At 54.3% G+C, this 14370-nt stretch overlaps 1 protein-coding gene across 6 annotated transcripts in view; it reads left to right on the forward strand.

Annotated features, from left to right (window-relative positions):
* The window catches only part of PHACTR1 (phosphatase and actin regulator 1), a 527166-nt gene extending 516535 nt beyond the window's left edge, over positions 1-10631 (forward strand). For all 6 annotated transcript variants that reach the window (XM_057304929.1, XM_057304930.1, XM_026511501.4 and 3 more), the window contains 4 exons: positions 3084-3145; positions 7380-7520; positions 9585-9661; positions 10493-10631. In XM_057304929.1, coding sequence (XP_057160912.1) covers positions 3084-3145; positions 7380-7520; positions 9585-9661; positions 10493-10508 — 296 coding nt within the window. In that variant the 3' untranslated portion in view covers positions 10509-10631. The remainder of the gene's footprint in view (positions 1-3083; positions 3146-7379; positions 7521-9584; positions 9662-10492) is intronic.
* Positions 10632-14370: the final 3739 nt, after the last annotated feature.

Consider the following 14370-nt stretch of genomic DNA (forward strand, 5'->3'; position numbering starts at 1 on the left):
TGATCCATCATTACCTTTCCCTTGTTGGAGAGGAAGGAAGATAGGTGTCCGTGTATTCTGGGTGTGGGAAATCGAGCAAACGTGCTTCCTTCCCCCTCTGCCTCTTCACCCGCACACACACCCAACACGGATCTGTTGTTTCTGGAGGAATCTCGGTACAATGTACCTATGGGGCCGAGCTGTTTGGTGGCCCCCAGCCTGCACCCAGACAGACAGGCTGCAACTCTCTGGGGCGCTGCTCAAGTTTCCGAAAATAGTGCTGCTCTCAGCAAGGGTTCGGGGCAGGGAACGAGGAGGCCCAGCTCCCTGGGAGACCACAGGCGGATCCCTCATGGTCGGGGGTGATTGCCATCTAGGAGGAGACTCAGGTCTCCGAGGCGGTGACTGGGGTCTAATAAGCCTGAGGGGCTTAGAGCCAGGCGACGCAAGCGGCGGCCTTAAAACCTTGTTCCCAGGGTCCACTTTTGTTCTAGTCCCTCTTCCTTCTTACCCCGTTCAAATAGCCGAATTAAAGAACTGCCTGACCAAGTTCAAACAGGCTGGTCGTTTCGGTTTTGAAACTTTTAAGACGTGAACGTCTACTTCCCATTCACGCTTATTTTTTCCCTGTGTTCTGGAACTTTGTTTTCCTAAGAATTTTTTTTAATCCATTCTGTTAAACAAGAAACTTTTAGTGGTATAAGGAAACAGCCATGCACAAATGATCCTGAACCGGGCTTTCAGTCATCTGAGGAGCCATCTGTCCGGGGTGCTGGGGACACGGGTGTCGCGGCTGTGCGGGGGAGCCTGGAGGGTCCGCAGCCGCCTTCCAGCCCCCGCCGGCCCCCGGGGACAGCTGGCTTTGTCCCGCAGCCAATGGGACTCTGTGCGCATTTGAGCACATAATGAGCGCACTCTGATGACAGCGGCAGCTGATGACATCACGGGCCTCTCCTGGCCTCTCTTCCCAGTTGCCTAATGGGGTTGTCTTGTACCCTCAGCCCGAGAATTCATGGCCCTGGGTTTGTAAATGGCTTTGAACTAAAGGTACAGATTCCAGAGGCGGCCACGTGTGGCCCCGCCCCGCAGGGGACCCTAGAAACACACACGGGGGAGGACGGCTCCAGGCTGGGCCACGGCTCCGAGGGGGCTTGTGGGATGAGGAGGCCCCGCCCGGAGTGTGAGGCCAGCAACCGGGAACGAGGACGAGGGGCCGGCCCCACGCAACACATGGACGGGGAAAGAGGCCAATTATTCTAGCAAGCCCAAAAGGGGCTGGGCTGTCGTCTGACGAATTAGCCGTGTAGCGCTGTAGCCTGTGCTGAGCCACTTAACGCCACGGCTCGTACATCCTCGTTTAGACCAAGAGCCCTGGAGCCGCCCCCTGGGTCCTCACTTTCCAGACTCGACCTCCCCTTTCATCCCCTGGCCACCTGCAGAAGCACCTGTCTGCGGTCTCCCTTCTTGCTTTCTGTCTCCCCATTTACCATGGATCGCCTGGTTCCTACTAAGTTGTTAATGGCTGGCTAGTTTAGTGAGTTTTTATCCAAGAGAAACCTTCATTGTTAAGGGGAACTCTGGGAGGAAGATAAGATCTTTCAGTCCAGAGGAAGGATCTCTCCCTCCTTCCCTCCTTCCCTCCCTGTCTGTCTCTCGTGGGGGTGGGGGCCCTGTGGGCATGCTGCACTGGGGTCCTCTGGTGACCTCGGCCCACTGCAGGATGTGGGCATGTCTGGTGCCCCCGTAGATCCTGAACCCCCCCCCAGTCAGTCACAGTGGCCAAACGGTGCCCCTGGGGCGTCGCTCAGGGCCTGAGTCCGGCTCTGACCTGCCACTGTCCCTCCCAGTGGGAAGTGTGGCCTTCAGAGTGTGTGGTGTCTCCCCCAGCTGGCTGCTGCCGGGGCTGGTGGGGAGGAGCTGGGTGGGACCCCACTTCCATGCACAGGGGCCTCCCTCTTTTAAAGACCCGTCCTATCCGGAGACAACTGAATTGCAGGGGTGCAGTGGCGTGACGAGTTAACTTACTGAAACGTAATTTAACAACAGTGATTTCAGCATGAGCGAGCGAGTGCCCCTGGGTGGTCTGAAGACCACCTGGAAGGAGACTGCTTTCATTATTGCCCCTCTAAAGTCAGGGGCTGAGAAGCAGAGACCCCCTCTGACACGGTTTGATAGACAATACTAGGCTCAGACCCGTGCCTCCGCCCCAGAGCCAGGAGGAAAGTGACATTCCCACGGTCGCTCGGTCGCTGGCTTTGCTTAGGAGGAGAAATAAGCCCTCATTCTCTGTCCCCCAAATCTCTGCTCCATCCCCCAGACCCTCTTACCTACGGCTCTTTAAACACCTGATGAGTAGGTCAGCCCACATACTAAGCTGGGAACATTTAGACTCCGAAGTCTTCTCTCCTGAGACACTCCTTAAAAAGCCTAAATGCAGACAATTGTGTCCCACACTCTGGCCTCCCACCTGCTCTGTGGACTTCTTGGAAGATTCAAAGAACTAATGGAATCAGGGCTTGCGAAAGGTGAGCGTTCGGGAATTCCTCCGTGCAGTCGGGCTGCACTGGGTGTCAGCCGTGCCTTATTCTGCTCCTGCAGCACATGGCGGGCACCCCCACGCCTTGGCCTCCTCTCTGGTCCCCACAGAGCACCAGACATGAGGCCACATCACAATGAGCCCCCAGCAGTCACTGGGAGGCCCGAGGCAGAGTTGAGTGGGCCCGGGGCTTGTCCAAAGCAGGGAGCCTTGCCTCTCCCCAGATGCCCACCTCCCTGCTCACAGCACCCCACTCTTGTAGGACCTACCTCCCTGCCTCGAAGCCACACCTCTCAGCCCAGCACTTCTGCCTGGAGACTTGAAACCCCCGTGTGGCATAAAGAAAACTAAGCGAGGCGGCCAGCCAGCTCACCGTCCGTTTGAAACCGTGCGGGCAGCTGGGCAAGCATCCCACAGGCAGGAGGGTGGCCGGGGAGAGGACAGGAGCTCGCTCCCCCCTTTTTCAAGTCATGAGGGGCTCGGCCTGGAGCCTGCGGACGTTCATGAGGATACCCCTGTGTGTGACACTATTTCCCAAAATCAAAAGCCCCTTCACTGTTTCTTGCAGCTCGGAATGAACAGGAGGAACAAGAGGAGAAGAGAGAGATCAAGAGGAGGTTAACTCGAAAGGTGAGCAGCTTCTCCAGATGGGAGCTGGGACAGAGGCCGGGCCGCCCGCTGCTCCAGTGCCCTCCGTGGGCCCCGGTGGCCTTGCAGCTGCCTGGCCCTGGCCCGCTGGAAGCTCTCTCGGGGGTCCTGCTCCTCAGGCACGAGAGCGAGCGGCTCTCTGGACTCGGCAGGACCTCTCCTGGGGACGGTGGTCAGCTCAGTTTCATGACCCACAGTCCCTCCGGCTGGTGACATTCTGTCGCCTGATTTGGGGACACCCACCCACCCCAAGCAACTTGACGGCAGATGCATTATATTTTCAATCACAGTGAATGTTCTTTAAAAATTCACCAGATTCACTAAAAATTCACCTCGCCAAGCCTTGGAAATTCATCGTCAAAATCAGTAGTTCAAATATAATGCAGTTTTGTGCTGTGACCCTGGGGGAGTAAGTTTCCCTCGCCTCCCTGGATACTATTCCTTACCTATTAACTGAGAACTGACTGTATTATTGCCAAATCCAATTTGAATTACTGATTAGGAAAAAGCCCAAAATACTGATAAATTTACTGAAGGTGTTTGAAAAGCACTTAAAGTCATAAAGCTAGAATGTTTACGTATTTTAACCCCAAAGATGGATGGCGTGGCAATGCAGAGTAGACCCAAATGGATCTAATTCTCTGTGAGTGGCCTAATGACAGACTCTTATTGGAGGCTTTTCTTGGATGATGTGGACAAGTATTAATTAATTGATAGCACACAAGAAATAATACTGTATTCTCTCTGACTACAGTGTTTGTAATCAGCCTCCTACAGTGACCATCTTGAAAGAAAGATACTCAAATCTTAGAGACAGTTAAGAGACCCATTAAAATTAATTTTTAAAGGTTTATTAATGGATTTCTCCCCCTAGAAATATTATGTAAAAGAAGAAATTCAGAGGTCCTAAAACCGCACACCAGTTATAAGGGTGCTGATTTGTGTCTCTTGGGCTTTCTCTCCCTTGGAGCGTCCCAGACAGCTGGTGACAAGCAGGTGCCGCCCCAGTTATGCCTGAAGGGCCGGATGACGGGCTGGCGGCCCCCTTGTGGGGACCTCACGGGAGAGCTAAGTGGCCCCACTTCATCCCAGTGCCCTCACCCAAGTCACGGTCTGCTTCTCTAAGTCCCTCAGAGCAGCCAGTCTTTGCACGCAGGGCATCCCTCTTCCCAGCCTAAGTAGTGTGGGGGCCTGAGGAAGAGGCACGGGCTTGTTTTACGTGTGTCCTTGAAATGACAGGCTATCCAGAGAGGCTGGTGACAACCCCTCCTTTCTGACACAGAAAGGTCTAGACTTAGGAAAAAAAAAAATTTAGATTGAATTTTCATCAGGTTCATTGGGGTTGATTGCTGGGCCCAGAAATTCTCCTAAATTTGAGGGGTTTCTTGCTAAAAACTTGTAATAGGACAATATGGCAGCATACATTTCGTTCTTACGGAAACTCAGCTGATGGCATCATTTGGCAGCAGGGCAGGGAGGGGGTTCCCGCCCCCCCCATCTCCCTGAGGGTGGGTGCTGCTAGGGATAGGTGCCCCCAGAGAGCCCCTCGTTTTTGCAGGGCTCCGAGACAGGAGGACTGGCTCCTCTTCCTCCCCAGTAGGAACACTGCCGGCGAAATTCAGCGCCTGCCCTCCCCTGGCTTGGGGACTGGGACGTAATGAGTTTCAGGGCAGGGAGAACTGTTCTTAAGGGCGAGGCTGGAAGGACCTTTCAGCTGTGTTTCTGCCACAGAGATGGGAGCCTGGCAGCAGGTAAGGGATTCCGTGTGGCCTCGGGGCCCTGAGCGGTTCCTTCCCTCTGGAGCCTTGAGCGCAGGAGACCGGATGCCAGTGGTGGTAGCTGCTTTTCGGTTATAGCTGCCTGAGGAGTTCTTCAGTACAGTTCCTTTTACTTTTAATGTGCTCATGAGAAAAATGAACCCCAGGAGCTGATGCTGATAGCAGCAGACCAGTCTTTCTCTTCAGCCAAATTGAGAAAAATGATATGTTCCATCTTTTAAGAAATGCCGGCCTCCCCCTTTCAAAAAAAAAAAAAAAATGCTAGGTCACTGGATGGATGGGAAGAAGGAAGGAGGGAGGGAAAGACGGAGGGGAGCAGGGGACATGCACTTGGGTCAAGTTGTATTCATAGTGGGATTTGGGGCTCAAGTAACTTACTCTTCAGTATTCGGTTGCAAATGGTATTTCTGCCGTAGATGAAACCGTAAGGCTACCAGCCCCTGCTCGCTACCCTTTCTGCCAGCCCACCAGCCCAGAAACCTGGCTTTGGCCACAAAGATCATTTCCTCACCCTCTGAGGAGGGACCCCAGGTTCATGCGCCCCAAGAGCTACATCGGCCACTAGCCAGAGGCCCCTCTGGGCACAAGGAGCCAGGGCACGAGCCTGTGCTCCCAGGGGAGCGTCCCGGGGGGCACTGGTTAGTGGCTTCCACGCTGCCTGAGACACTGCCCCTGGAGGAAGTTGGTGCCTTCCTCACTCCCTCCCTCCCTCGGAGCGCCTTACTGATTTGAGAGACGCTGTCTAGTCTCCATGGGATTCAGGCATGAAAAAATAGTCCCTGACCTTTAGATCTAACATTTCGTTTTCTGTTCACTCCGGACTCTGCCATCAAGTCTATTAGTAAAGTATCCAGGTCACGATTTCCAGAAATAACAGCTAGAAATTCCAGGCTTAGCCTTGCTCTGGTCATGGTGCACTTAGAAATTCACACTGTTTGTCCAGCACCCTGTGGTAAATCTTGCCAGTCCTAAGAAATACTAGGGATTTCGAGTGGGAGTCCTTACATAGCGGGGGGATATGGAAACAGTACATGTTCGTATGTCCTTTCATGACAGTGCAAAAGCTCCCTGAACTCACATTTTAGACAACACATTTTCGAGTCAGGACGGGCTGCCGCTTTCGTTCACAGCAACCCATAAAGCCTGGGGGACCTGTGGTTTCCTGCGACAGGCCCGCACTGCTGCCAGAGGGCCTGTCCCAGGAAAGCCAGGGCTGCCTCGGCGGAGACTGGAACTGCTTCGATGGGAAGCTGCACGTTATCTGGGCAAACGGGCCGGTGCCACAGCCCACGGGGCCTCTGCTCCCCAGACCTCCCCACCGCTGGCCAGCAGGGAGCTGCCGGCTGCTCTGGTCTTACCTGGAGCCTCGCAGTACCAGCTGCACTCTGCCGGTTACCAGCGGGCCGTCCTGTGACTGGGCTTGTCTGCGGCCGGCCAGCTGGCAGCAAGCTGGGGGGCACTCTGGAGCAGCCGGGGGTCTAGGGCAGCTGCAGGAAACAGAGCGAAAACAGCCGGGGTGCTTTGGAGTCCCTTGTGTGCGTGGGATTGATAGGCCTTTGCGGTGAGATTGTTATCTGCCTGCATTTTCTATTAATAGAAGTAAATACAGTCTAGGGCTTAGAGGAAATATTGCTTTTAAATAACATCGGTTAAACCTGAATGGACAGCCTCCTAAAGAAATAAACCTAGAGGCAGGAAATGATCATAGAAACGTCAGCCTTGTGCTGTTCAAGTACAAAGGAAGGGTGTAGTGACTAGGACGGGGAGGCGGTTAAGTCACTATGAGCTTCCCTCCTACCTGTCGCACCCCTTCCCCGCAGACCCATCCCGTGGGCCTGTCCCCCGGCTTCCCTGGCGCAGAGCCAGCCTCGCTCCGCATGTGTGGACCGGCTTTTTATCTGAACTTCTGGAGGAGCAGGGTCCCCTCGGACCTCCTGCATCATTCCTGCATCCCCCTGAACTTGCCTGTTGTTTGCACACACACCTTTCCTAAAACACACACACGTGTGTAAAATGACTTACAAACCCATCCTGCAGAGCACACTCCATTTGACACATGGTCATGGATTTACAAAACCAAAATGAGACAAAAGTGTGGTGTCAGGTGCCTGTCACCCGCTGAGAGAAGGGGCACAGGTGTGGGAAAACCCACACCCGCACAGACGGACGCGCAGCTCGTAGGGAGGCTCTGTGCGGTCGTTAAGGCGGAGACAGCCTGGCTGTCTATCCGGATGAGCCGGTAGATAGCTGCGGGGATAGTAACGCTGTGTCTGTCCTGGAGTTCTGGAAAAGGCCCAGGTCCAGGAGTCAGAGGCCCTAGCTCCCCAGCCGGGGCCGTCCCTCCCTCCCTCTCGTTGGGACGCGTTGGCGGCCTCTCCTCGTCCCCACCTGGAAGCTCGCGGACTGACCGGCGTCTCACCTGCGCTCCCTCCCTGCAGCTCAGCCAAAGACCCACGGTGGAAGAACTTAGAGAAAGAAAGATCCTCATCCGTTTCAGCGACTACGTGGAGGTGGCTGACGCTCAGGACTATGACCGCAGGGCCGACAAGCCGTGGACCCGCCTCACCGCTGCGGACAAAGTAAGCAGGGGGGCGGGGGGGGGGGGGGCCTCGGTGCAACAGCGCTGAGCAGCGGCTGCTGCGTCCCGCCTCCGCCCCCAGGCCGCCTCTGCAGAGAGGTCGCCCAGCTGGCTCTTCACCGCCCTCGCGAAGGCCCACGCAGTCACATAAAATCAGGCTGCACAGCAGCGGGAGGAGAGAGAGCATGGGAGGCTGGGCCCAGAGGGGTCCACGAGCGCCGGGCTGCAGGCTCCGTGCAGACCTTCGGGGAAGAGGACGCTGTCCCCTTCACCCGGGAGGATTCACACAACCAAAAGAGACAAACTCACTGTGTCTGCAGTTCTTATAACCTGATGGTAGACGAGAAGCATCACAGAGAGGGCGAAACCTGCCTCACTACACCAGCCCCTCATCCGTTTGGAAAACAATGATCTGAAGTTGAGCTTGTTTTCTAGGAAATGCCGGGAGGCAAAAGAAGGGAGGCAAAAAGATGCATCGTTCTTGAGGCGTCTGGGAGGCTGTCGGTTAGGTGTCTGACTCTTAGCTCAGGTCTTGATCTCGGGGTAGTGGGTGTGGGCCCTGCACTGGGCTCCACGCTGGGAGGGAGACCTCGTTCTTACCCGTCCGCTAGACCCTGTAGCAGGCCGAACCTCTGCTACAGAATCCTTTGAGACTCTAGTCCAATCATCAAGAGGGACTGGGGAGCTCAGGGCCTTTAAAAAAAAAATGTCTAAATTAATGACTACATCCAATGTGCAGGTGACATTGGGGAGACACTGGGACCTTCTCTTGAAGAGTCCTGCCATCACCCCATGAATTCCCAGGGCCAGTGGCTTTCTTATAAAAGTGGCGAGGTCATCTGCAGCGAGACTCTGGTCTGACCAATCTCAGGGAGCGTGAACGCAGGGAAGCTGCTACACTTGGGTGGGAATGATGGGATCAGAGGCAGACTTTCCAGAAGGGCTTCCCGCATGGTGGGTCCACCACACAGGTCCTGATGAATGGAAGCCTCTGCCCTCCTTTTAAACATAGCACTCCTCTCTTCCCTGTGCAGCCATCTGTGGTGAGTGACCCCAGGGACTGGCCCCACTGTCTACTAGTCACACACACAGACCCCAAAGACCCAGTCCCCAGGCAGTTGTGTCATGTAAATGGGAATGGAGGAAGGGGCCTTGGTCCTTTAGTTCACATTCTGACTGCAGCATGCTTGCTGACCGAGGATGGGGATCAGCAGAAGTTGAGGGAAAGTACAGCATGTCTCCACACACGCGCGCTGAAGTTGTGCGTAGCAGGCAGGGAGGGAACTTTCTAGTTCCTCACAGGCTGCTTCGGCAGAACAGGAAGTGGTGCCGAGGTTGATAAACAGGCACTTTGGGCGTTTTCTGGGGGGGAGCCCCGCTGATTCTACCTAAAGAATTTCAGCCCCTGGGGAAGAAGTGAGATTTTCTCCAGTGCCAGAACTTCTGTCCCACTCCCTCCTCACCAGTCCTGGCAGTCTGATGCCCGGCCCTCCCCTCCACCGCAGCTCATCCCTGTGGGCAGTGCTGGAAGGAGGAGGCCTTTCACACATAGCCCATGGCCTTGATGGATAGATCATAGATCACCTCAGAGTCAACAGAGCTATAAACGAGTGAGGGCTTTATAAATCTAAGGGGGGGGGGTGATCACGATCACCCATTCCCTTACTTTGATTGAGGAATTTGACCCACACCTTCTAGAAGTATCCACCTGGAGGCATCACCATGCTTGTGGGCAGCTAAGGAAGATGAGAGGTTGACATTTAAATGTGCCCTCAAGACCCCAGGAGTGTGGGGCAGATCTGCATGGGCTCTGGCTCCCTAGATGGCCACACTCCATGAAGAGAGGAAGACGACACTTTGGGCAATATGCCAGATCTCGCCATTTGCAATTTACATTTTAGCAGGAGGGGGATTCTTAGTAGGTTCTGGGTGATTTTTTTCCCTCGCAGTGAAAGAATTCATTTTCCGTACTTTGTCATATGGCTTTGTCAAAGAAAACAGAAACAAAAGGTGAACTCCCTCCGTCTGCCTCTTCCGCGTACTCACGGGCTTCTCTTCATTCCAGGCTGCCATTCGAAAGGAGCTCAATGAATTTAAAAGCACTGAAATGGAAGTTCATGAATTGAGTAGACATTTAACAAGGTTAGTGTATCAAGGGGTTCTTTTCCCCTTTTTTCCGCTCACACTGTAATATTTGCTTCCAGACGAAAACTCTCCCACCTGTGGCTAGGTCGCAGGTGGTGTGGCAGGTGTGCTGGGGGAGAAGGTGAAAGGTCAGCATGAAGATCCCCTGCGGTGACTGAGGCTTGGGGAGGAAGCACCACAGCCCAGGCTAAAAGGGTCTTCTGAAAGCCCTAGTGTTTAAATTATCCAAACAGAAGATCTGATTCAAGATCTGATAAGTGCCGACCACCAATAATGCCAGAGTGGGTTTTTATGGAAACTTAAGCTGAGAAGAAAAGACCGTTGACAGTTTATAACCAGTCAGGCCAAGCCAAACCTAGGCCAAAATACCAAATCCACGTGGCGCTTCCGAGGTGGGTTCGCCCCTGTGATTCCGTGTCCCCGTGGCCACCTTTGGAGAAATTGAAGCGCAGAGAGATTTGAGGGCCTGATGGAAGGTCCCGTGGCTGGCTAGCGACAGAGTCATCGACTTAATTCTTGTGACTCGTACTAAACAGTAACCATTTTAGAGAACCAGGACGTACCGGCTCTGTGGGGCTTGGCCTCAGAGACGCAGGTTGGGCGCTCCCCCTGGCTGCGGCGTCCAGGCCGAGAGCCGGCAGGGCTGTCCAGGGTGGCCCCCGGCAGCTCCAGAGTAAGCCACTCCAGAATCGAAGGTGAATCCCGTGGGGCTGGAGGACAGGGAGCGCTGTGGGCCTGTGCCTTCGGTTCAGCCCAGCACTCGTCAGCAACAGGGCATCTGGCACCTTTAAGAGCCCCCGGTCCTGATGTGATTATTTGTTTTCCTAGGTTTCACCGACCTTAACAGTCAAATTCCTCTTGAGTGCTATGCTGTCTTCAAAACATAAATTTATAAGAACCATAAGTGCTGGTATTTATTCACTTCCCCATTATGATGTAAATCTTCTGAACTGCCTTTTTTTAAAAAGAAGAAGAAGAGAAATAAAAGGAGACATGATCACGACTCTCTTTGCGAAAACGCGACGGTCACCGCTCCACGGCCAGAGCTGCTGGCGCTGCCGCGGACGCCGAGGGCACCGGCGGGCCGGACGGAAGACGCCCCGGCGCCCGGAGTGGCCTGGGCCTCTCCAGCCAGGCCCGGCAGGCCAGCCTGCCTTAGGCTCATTGAGGCCCCAGCGAACCTCTCCCCTAAAGTGTGTGTCACCTGGGTCCAAAGAAACCGAGGCGGTGGGTCTGGCCTGGAATGGACTGTGCAAAGCAAATGGTCGGGTGGGCCTTCTAGACTTGGCCAGACACACTGGCTGTAGGTGTGGCGTCCGGCTCAGGGGCCTCTGAGGAGGACGCTGAGAGGGAGCACTGTCCTCGGTTGCCCCTGCCCTTGCTCTCCCGTCAGCCGTCGTCCATATGGTGAACAGGAAGGAAGATGCTTTTCTGGGGGAGCCTGTGGTTGACCGTCGGCCCTGACCTGCGTGTGCTCCAGGTGTGGAAGGCCGGCCCCGAGCGCCTGTCCTGCCCCCGCGGACGGAGCTGAGCTGCCTTCCAGGGAGCTCTGGTGTAGGAGGGGAAAGCGGTCATTTGCTCGGTTCAAAAGAATCGACCCATGTGGGTCAGAAAAGCCAAATGCCATGGGGGATCTTACGCACACGGCCACTGCCGTGGTAATCCTGTGGCGTTGGTGCGTCTGAGCGTAAGGACCCTGTTGAGGACAGAAAGGCTGGGGTAAGGACACTGCTTGGCTGCTGTTCATTTTCTCCACGCACCCCGGGGCCGGTGACCGTGCGGCCTGGAAGCTGAAAACAGCCTCTCAGTTTAGGACCAATGCATGCAAGCCAGAGACCAGTCCCTGGCAGACTGGCCGTCCGGTCACGGAAGGACTGGTACTCAGAACCACTCGATGGCCTTCTAGTCTCCTTTCTTTGCACTGAAGAGTTGCTGTGGAGGAGCTTCAGGGTTCGGCAGATGCCGGAATCGTGCAAACACCAGCCGCGCCTGCCCACGCTGTACCTTCCCGCTCCTAGCCGGAGAGACGCCTTCCTCTCCCTCGTGGTGCTGGTAAGGCCGATCGAAGGGGTCTCTCTCCCTGTCCCATTCACTTGGGACCCCAGAAAGGCAGTGTTCTTTTGACGGAGGGACACCAAGGACAGGATGTGCAGGGAGAGGAAGGACAGCCCCCAAACCCTAACGACTATCTTAACAAGACCCCTTGCAGCTTCCTTGGTTTTCCTAACTACCAGAGCTCGTAGGGCCCTCAGTCCCGCCACTCTGCCTGGCCTTCTGGAGCCGTCGCACGGTTACTGCCGTTTCTCCAGGTAATGGCTCGCTCCCCGCCACCACGCGCCCGAGAGTTAGAAGGTGCCAGACTGGCCTTCACAAAAAAGGAGTTCCCCAGTTCCCACCCCAAAACGTGCGGGCAGCGTTAACTCCGGGGACGCACACCCACACGGAGGCCGTGTCATTTCCGCAGGCCTTCACGGCCCCTCCAGCCAGCACTAAGGCAGGAGCTGCGCCGGTTTTGGGGGGAGCGCAGGGCAGTTCTTGAGGCGGTGCCCACGAGCCTTTGCAGAGCCGAGCCCGCCGCTGCCCCGCCCCACGAGGGCGCCGTCACTAGATGCTTTTCTCTTTGAATGTGGAATCTGAATAGTTAACTGCCGTGGGAAGGTATTGTTCAGGGAAAACATGGTCGGGATCTTACTGTGGCTGTAAACACAGTCTTCCCGAAAGGCTTACTGACGTTTGAATGTGCTAATGGTAGGACGAAAGAGGTCGGGCTCTTTCGTTGGACTTTTTGACGGCAGGCATGTGTTCCAGGCAAAGGTGCCTGCCTTGCCAGGATTCTGGAACTCCCAGCTGGCCTCGTGCGGCTCCCAGGGCTCTGGTGTGATGGTCGGGCCTTGCCCGGGCCCAGGAGCGAGTCCAGAGAGAACGCCTTCCGTGGCCTGGACTCCTCCTTTGAAGGCCAACGGCTTCTCTGCTGGCTTCTCGGGCCTCTGAGGCCCTGGGAACGTGACGTCCAAATCGGTTTCCCTGCAGCCAGCCAGCCAGCCGCCCAGATATCCTGCCCGAAGTGCCCGACTGTGGCAGTCCGCCCTGAGCACGGAAGGCAGGGAGCACAATTTCCACTTCTTGCAGAGCGCCCTTTCTGAGAAGTCAGTTGCAGGAATTAGGGGTGAACTTCCTGTGCCCGAGATGGCACTCACCATCCAGGTGGGCTAGCTCAGCCCAGTTTAGGGGGCTCAGCACCCTCAGCGGACCACAGCATGGGGCCTCTGCTTTTTCCTTCCATGAAATCTTGAGGTCTTTATAGAAATCTATCCAAATTTTTTTTTGCCATATTATTAGGACAGCTGGAAGATGTTATTTAAAAAAAATAAAAAGGTGAGACAGGCTAGGCGGTTTACGATGCGTTCCTTTTCTGAAAAAGCCGCAGTTCTCAAAGGTCCTGTGCACATGCCTTCCCAGCGGAGCCTTCCGTCATTCGGATTAGCGTGAGAGGAGAAATGTGAAATTCCTCAAATCTAAGGTTTCCCTCTCAAAATCAGACATTGCCCCAACCTCCCCCCACCACCTGTGACGGAAGGGACTGCCGTCGGCCTACTTGCTCTTTCAAAATTGCTGATCTGTTCCTCTCCAAAGGCCCTCAAAGCCCTGTGAGACTTTTAAAACTTCAGCCTTTATGTCAAATTAGAGAAACCAAACAACGTGATGGTAGATGTGATAAAAGCCTGAGTTTATTTTTCTCCCGCTTATGAACGTGTATTTATATTTGCCGAATGAATATCGTGGTGTGTGCTTCGATGAATGGGATGTCAGGCTCTCCCTGTGCACAGCGGTGGGTGGAGGTCACCTTAGATGACTTTTCTTCCCATCTGTCTGTTAATCCCCAAACCAGTAGCTTTTCCAGTTGCTTCCCGGGTGTCTGTACATAGTTTGTCTTTGTATCGGAGCGCTCTCCTGTGTTCTCATTTAACAGATGATGGCTGTATGAGGAAGACAATGTAAATAGAATACAAATTAAACTGGATCTCTATGGCCTAGGTTTTGTACATACAGAAACTGCATGGTATTTAAATTATTGTTTGTCTCTGATGATGTATGCAGTTTCTTTAAAAACAAACCAAAAAAAAAAAGTCTAAAAAAAACCATTTCCTTGACTCTTGTGTATTTTATCCCCGCTGAAAACAGTCTGGCTGAGGACAGGGTTTGGGAGGAAGGCAGGTCAGCTCATCAGCAAACAGTAGGAGTTATGGAGACAGAAAACCACCTCATGTATCAGGTATTATTGGGGGGAAGGATGGCCGCACATAAATTAGCTTTCTAGGACTTTCGAAAATGTAGCGGCCAACCACCTGTCCTTGAATAATCTGGGAATAATGAATATAAATTACCTTGTTAAATCCGTCCGAGTCATCTCTTTAATATCCCGTATCAGCTGGCTGTACAGCAGCAGTGGGCGTCACTGCCCCAAAGCAAAGGCCCCAAACTACTTTGCTTTTGAGGACTTACCTCTGTCTCCAGGAGAAGTCTTGAGTATTTGCCCTGGAAAGCTAAGAATGCAACTTAACTTTCTGGTCCTAACTTGTCTTTTCGAAGGTTCTGGGGGGAGCAAGAGGGGCTTCAGTGCTTGCTGGCTGCGTTGTAGGTGGGTGAGGTTACTGGCCGTCTTCTGCTGGGTCAGGCCGTGGAAGCAGGTGGCTGTGGGGAAGCAG

The sequence above is a fragment of the Ursus arctos genome, unplaced genomic scaffold (assembly GCF_023065955.2).
Source record: "Ursus arctos isolate Adak ecotype North America unplaced genomic scaffold, UrsArc2.0 scaffold_31, whole genome shotgun sequence".
Lineage (NCBI taxonomy): Eukaryota > Metazoa > Chordata > Mammalia > Carnivora > Ursidae > Ursus > Ursus arctos.